This window comes from Charadrius vociferus, unplaced genomic scaffold (assembly GCF_000708025.1).
Source record: "Charadrius vociferus isolate BGI_N301 unplaced genomic scaffold, ASM70802v2 scaffold564, whole genome shotgun sequence".
NCBI classification, from domain to species: domain Eukaryota; kingdom Metazoa; phylum Chordata; class Aves; order Charadriiformes; family Charadriidae; genus Charadrius; species Charadrius vociferus.
The window spans coordinates 11,558-17,102 of NW_009647940.1; the positions used below are offsets into that span (position 1 = coordinate 11,558).

Sequence of the window (5,545 nt, forward strand, 5' to 3'; positions counted from 1 at the left end):
CGCGGCCGCGCTCGGCGCGGAGGGGGAGCCCCTGGGTGCGGCGGTGCCAGAGCTGCGCCAGGCTCCTGGCTTCATCCCTGTCCCTATGCCAGCAGCTCTCACCAGGACGCTCGGTGTCAGTGGGAAGGGGGCCTGCAGAGCCCCCCCAAACCATGGGCACCACAGAAGGAGGCAGCAGGATTTGCTCCTCCGGTCCCAGCCAGGGCACCTGCTGCCACAGGCTCAGGATTGGGAGCGACCTGGGTGTCCTGGTCCTGACATCTCCCAAGGGATGCTGTGGGCAGGGTGACCAAGTGGACTGTGACCAGAGGTGCTGGGGCCATCTTGCTACAGCCCAACTCGATGCCTGCGGGGAGAAGCTGGTGGCTGGAGCCTGGCATCTCTACCCTGGAGCTCCCCAGACCCCTGCCCAGACCCATCCTGAGGAGCTGCATCTCACCGTGGAGCTCCTGGCTCAGCACAGCCAGCATGGAGCTCGCTCAGCCTGACGTCACAGAGTGTGGGAGGTGTTGGGGGTCCCCCAGCCAGCCAGAGCTTTGGGCTGTGCGGTACAGCAGGAGGGGATCTGCATTCTGAGACCCTTCTCTGGGTGGAAGCAGGAGGACCTGTTGGCCTCTGCCCCACTGGAGAGTCTGGAGCTGGGCTGGTTCCTGGGGCTCCCTACCACCCCACCTAGCAGATCCTGGGGACCCCCGGCCAGCCAAGTCCCCTGGGGCGGGCAGGAAGGAGGTGCTGCGACTGCTATACTCCACCTGTGCCAAGGTGGCAGGTTTGGGTGACCTTTCCCCATCCTGCCGCGTACCCGGCGGGATGAAAGGTCATCATGTTCCTCAAACATCGCCTGCTCCGGACAGACGTCAGTATGCCGGTGGGGGCAGGAGGGATGCCACAGCTGGCCTTGGCACCCAGCTCAAGGCTGTTCCCATGGCTCTGTCCAGTGCCAGTGCCAGTGGGGCAAGGGCTGTGGGTTGGGTGGTGCAAGGGTGTTCCCATGGGGCCAGACCTCCAGCTCTGCCAGCACAGGCTGACACAGAGCTGCCGGTTGGGCTCTCCTCATGGTGTGAGCCCCTCTGGCCCAGGTGCTGTGGCAGCTTGCAGGTACCCATGGATGAGCCCAGAGTGCAGCCCCTGTGCATGGGCAGGCCCAAGCACACATGTGGGGTGTAACCAGGGCCAGGAGTGGAAAAACAAATAGGGTGGAGCTGATGGGCCCCAGGGCTGGCAACATCACCCAGGGTGGGAGCACTGCCCTCTGAGCCTGCCTGCACTGCCCATGCTCCTCTGCCTGCAGATTTGCGCCCTGCTCTTCACCAGCCTCTACATCCTCTGCCATTTCATCATAACCCATTTCAAGAAGCACACGGACTTCACAGCAGGTAGGAAGGCAGGAGCTGCCTGAGCCGTGCAGCTGTTGGCAGCCACATTCATCCTCCCCAGAAGCCCCAGTCCTGCTGTAGCCCGAGTTGCTGTGGCATCTGTCACTGCAGGGTACCCCCCTGGCTGCCACCGGAGGGGAGCAGAGCCCAAATCCCCAGGAGTGTTTCTGCAGCATTTGGAGCAGGGGGAGGTTTGGGAGCAGGCAGAGAGCAATGCTCTGGGCAGCCCTGCCTCCCCCAGCCCTGTTGTTTTGCATTTTTCTCCCCCCACCGCCCAGTGCATGACGACGAGGATGCTGCTGTCAACAGGATTGCGTAAGTTCCTGCCTGTCCTGCTCCCTGCCTGCAGGATGCTCAGCTGCTTCCTCTCCCTGCCTGGCTGGGATGCTGGGTCCCACCAGCCTGTGGGGCCTGGTGACCCTGGAGGCTGCAGCCAGGCTGTGACACCCATGGGGGCCCAGACCCACAGCTGACACTCATCCCTTCCTAAGGCTGGGGCTGTGCACCTTCACCCTGGCGGTGGCACTGGGTGCCGTCCTCCTGCTGCCCTTCTCCATCAGCAGCAATGAGGTGCTGCTCTCCTTCCCCCAGAACTACTACATCCAGTGGCTGAATGGGTCTCTCGTCCATGGTGGGTGCACAGGGCAGCCCTGGGGTGCCCTGAGGGCTCTGGGTTGGAATTTGCCACCCCCCCACGCCCCCACGCCTTGGAGCTCACCCCACACTGTCCCCTCCTCCAGGCCTCTGGAACTTGGTCTTCCTCTTCTCCAATATGTCCCTCGTCTTCCTCATGCCCTTCGCCTACTTCTTCACTGAGTCAGAGGGCTTTGCAGGATCCAAGAAGGTAGGTGGCCTTGCAGGTGTCCCCACCTCATCCCCCCTGTCTCTGGCTCCCTGCTAACCCTACTCCCGCAGGGTATCATGGCCAGGGTGTACGAGACATCAGTGGTACTGCTGCTGCTGACGCTGCTGGTGCTGGGCATGGTCTGGGTGGCCTCTGCTATCATCGGCAACGATGCAGCCAGCCGTCAGTCACTCTATGGTGGGTATTGCCAGGGTGCGCTGGGGCTCTCTCGGCTCTGGCAGGGCAGGATCAGGCCCTGGTGCTGAAGCGGGGAAGGGATGCCCAGTGCTGCTGGCCTGACCCCACTGTCTCTGCAGACCTCTGGGAATACTACCTGCCCTACCTCTACTCCTGCATCTCCCTCTTCGGCGTGCTGCTTCTGCTGTGTGAGTCGTGGGATGTTCCCCTGAGGTGCCCTGGCACTGGCGGCCCATCCTGCGTTGGGTGTGGGTCCCCAGGGGTGCCCAGCTGAGAGTAGGGTCTGCTTCCTGCAAATTGTGCCAGGGTCCGGAAGGGACATGGTGCAGGGCTGAGCCTCCAGTCCCTATCCTGGACCCTTCTGGGGGTGCGGGGTTGGGTAGGATGTTGGGACACCCCCTGCTTAGCCTCTCCTCCCATTTCAGTGTGTACCCCCTTCGGCCTTTCCACTATGTTCACCGTCACAGGGAAGCTGCTGGTGAAACCCCGGGTAAGATGTTCCCCCTGGTCCTGCTGCCCCAGTCTGGGGGCTTGCTGTCCCTGGGGCTGCCTAGTCTCCCATCCTGGGCACGGGGTGCCGTTCATACCCCCCCACCAGCTTCTCATGGGTTCCTTACCCATCCCCAGCTCCTGGAAGACCTGGAGGAGCAGTTGAGCTGCACAAGGCTCGAGGAAGCCGCCATGTCCCGTCAGATCTCCTCTGGTGGGTGTCTGGCACGGCCACTGGCTGGGAGTGGGGAGCTCAGGGCAGATAGAGGGCCCCTCTGCCCCACAACATGGGAGCCTTCAGCCCCCACGAGCCCCTTGGCATATTCTCCCTGGCAGGCAAAGCTTCCTGCTGGCTGAACTTGAACATGGAGCTGCTGCGGGAGCAGTTCTTCGCCATTCGGAGCAAGAGGCAGAAGCTGGGTAATAAGCTAGGGTTGGGGGAAGCCCAGGACACCTGGGTTCTCTCCAGCTTGGCACTGGGAGCCTGTGCCACATGGAGGAAGGGGGTGTGTGAAATGTGGTGGGGGCTGTAAACCCTTTTCCTGGCACCTAACGGCTCCCCTCAATGTCCTGCCCTTGAATGGGGGCTCATGTTTCCCTCTGACCCAGGCATGTCCCCCCCTCCCTGCAGAGCTGCGGCACCAAGCGTCACCCTGGCAGAGGAACCTGGGCTACCCGCTGGCCATGCTGGGCCTCCTTGCACTGACGGTGAGCGTCCCTGGGCTCCTGGGGGAGCTGGGGCTCGTCCCTGTCCTGCCGCCAGCCACCCTCACTCCCTCCATGATCCTCCCAGGGCATCTCTGTGCTCATCGTCTGCTTCCACATTCTGGAGCTGCTGCTGGACGATGCCGCAATGCCACGGGGCATCCAGGTACCCAGATGGGGAGGCAGGACAGTGAGGAGTTACAGCCAACCCTGGCCAGGGGCTGCTCCTCCCCAACACGCCGCCTCCTCTCCCAGCAGGATGCATCCCTGGGCCGGGTCTCCTTCTCCATCTTTGGTTCCTTCGGAGCTGCCCTGCAGGTCGTCCTCATCTTGTATCCTTCAGGCGGGCACTCGTGTCCCCAGGGCTGTTCCCAGGGCTGTCCCACCTTGTTCTCCTCCTTAACACCCCTTGCAGCTACCTGATGGTCTCCTCCGTCGTTGGCTTCTACAGCTCCCCTCTCTTCACCCAGCTGCTCCCCGAGAGGCAGGATACACCCCTCACCAAGGTAGGAGCACTGGGCTGGAGCTGGGGGGCTCCTGGGCCCCCCTCGGGGTGCAGGACTCCAGGACTCCTGGGCCCCACAGTGCACTGTTGTGTGTGTATCTGTGCACTGTGCGGTGTCCTCATGTGAGGGCACCACGTGTCCCCCTGCCTCTGGCAGAGACCCGGGCACAAGCAGGGTCCTGGTGGGTCTCTAGCACCAGGGGAGCCCCTTTCCCAGCCCAGGGGAGGACACCAGGCCCTGGGGCAGTGCTGTTCCCCTCCACAACAAAGGCTCCTTCGTCTCTTCCAGATCATTGGGAACTGCGTCTCCTTGCTGGTGCTCAGCTCAGCCCTGCCCGTCTTCTCCAGGACTCTGGGTGAGTTCCCGGGGGGAGCCAGGGTGACCCCAGGACTGGGATGTCCCCAGGTTTGAGGTGCCCTGACCAGCCACCCCCCCGCACAGGGATCACCCGTTTCGACCTCCTGGGGGACTTTGGCCGCTTCAACTGGCTGGGGAACTTCTACATTGTCTTCCTCTACAACATGGGCTTCGCGGGGCTCACCACCCTCTGCCTGGTGAAGAGGGTCTCCTGGGCCGTCCAGGCTGAGCTCATCTGCGCCTTCGGTGAGGACAGGGACATGAGGACACAGGGACAGGTGCTGGGGCGTGCCCCCCGCCCCCGCCTCTCCCACTTTCCCTCTGCCCAGCAAGCCCTTCTAGTGCTGGGGGACAGGAATGTGTCCCCCCTGCCGCCGTGGTGGCCTGCAGGATGGCTGTCAGCCGCAGAGCGGGCCCTGATGGCGCCTGGTGCTTCAGGGATGTCAGAGTACCCCAGGGAGAGCTGAGCCCGTGGGGGGCCTGCCCCTGCATTCCTGGCTCTGTCTCAATCTGTTGTGCTACTGAGCCTTGGTCTTGAGCTGTGTCCCCGTCACAGCCCCCATAGGGGCACGGGGTCTCCTGGGAGCTGTGCTGGCTGCAGTCCCCCCATTTACATACCTCATGCAAAAGGGGCTGGGCCCCCGCCCCCCCCGGTGCTGCTCCCTGGGGTGCAGTTGGGTTTTAAATGACCCCCCCACCCCAGGGACTATCATGACACTACAGTGGGAGCCCTGTGCTCCACTGCCCAGTCACTCCACACCCTGTGTCCATGTCACCCTAGGGCTGAGAGGGTGCACTGGTTGTCCCCTGCTTCAAGGCCTTCAGGGTCCCCAAGGGTGGAACAGGGCTGGAAGGTCCTGCACCACTGGGGACAAGCCCCTGCTCTCCAGCAGCTTGGTGTGATGAGTCGGTCAGGTCTCTGTTACCATGGAACTTATTTGGAGCAATAAACAGTCTTGGTTTTTATATAAAAATATCTGAATTTGGGGGGGTTTATTCCCCCTGAGGTCAGGGCCAAGCTTGGCGGCACGGGGGGGGCTCCCTGCCTGTGGGGTTCTCAGTCCTGCCCC

General features: G+C 63.0%; 1 protein-coding gene across 1 annotated transcript; it reads left to right on the plus strand.

Moving 5' to 3' along the window:
- The first annotated feature begins 862 nt into the window (after window positions 1-862).
- Window positions 863-4,942, plus strand: LMBR1L (limb development membrane protein 1-like). The gene is made up of 17 exons (XM_009883185.1): window positions 863-868; window positions 1,292-1,376; window positions 1,655-1,691; window positions 1,868-2,007; window positions 2,117-2,220; window positions 2,292-2,418; window positions 2,538-2,606; window positions 2,844-2,908; window positions 3,046-3,121; window positions 3,244-3,327; window positions 3,539-3,615; window positions 3,701-3,778; window positions 3,871-3,944; window positions 4,028-4,118; window positions 4,407-4,473; window positions 4,560-4,753; window positions 4,805-4,942. Exons 1-17 carry the CDS (start codon window positions 863-865, stop codon window positions 4,940-4,942), a joined length of 1,512 nt encoding a protein of 503 aa, XP_009881487.1.
- Window positions 4,943-5,545: the final 603 nt, after the last annotated feature.

Excerpts from the sequence above, each read along its gene's own strand:
- LMBR1L (XM_009883185.1), top strand. Across the intron at positions 2,221-2,291 it reads GCTTTGCAGGATCCAAGAAG|GGTATCATGGCCAGGGTGTA; the intron begins GTAGGTGGCCTT and ends CTACTCCCGCAG. Across the intron at positions 2,607-2,843 it reads CGGCGTGCTGCTTCTGCTGT|TGTGTACCCCCTTCGGCCTT; the intron begins GTGAGTCGTGGG and ends CTCCCATTTCAG.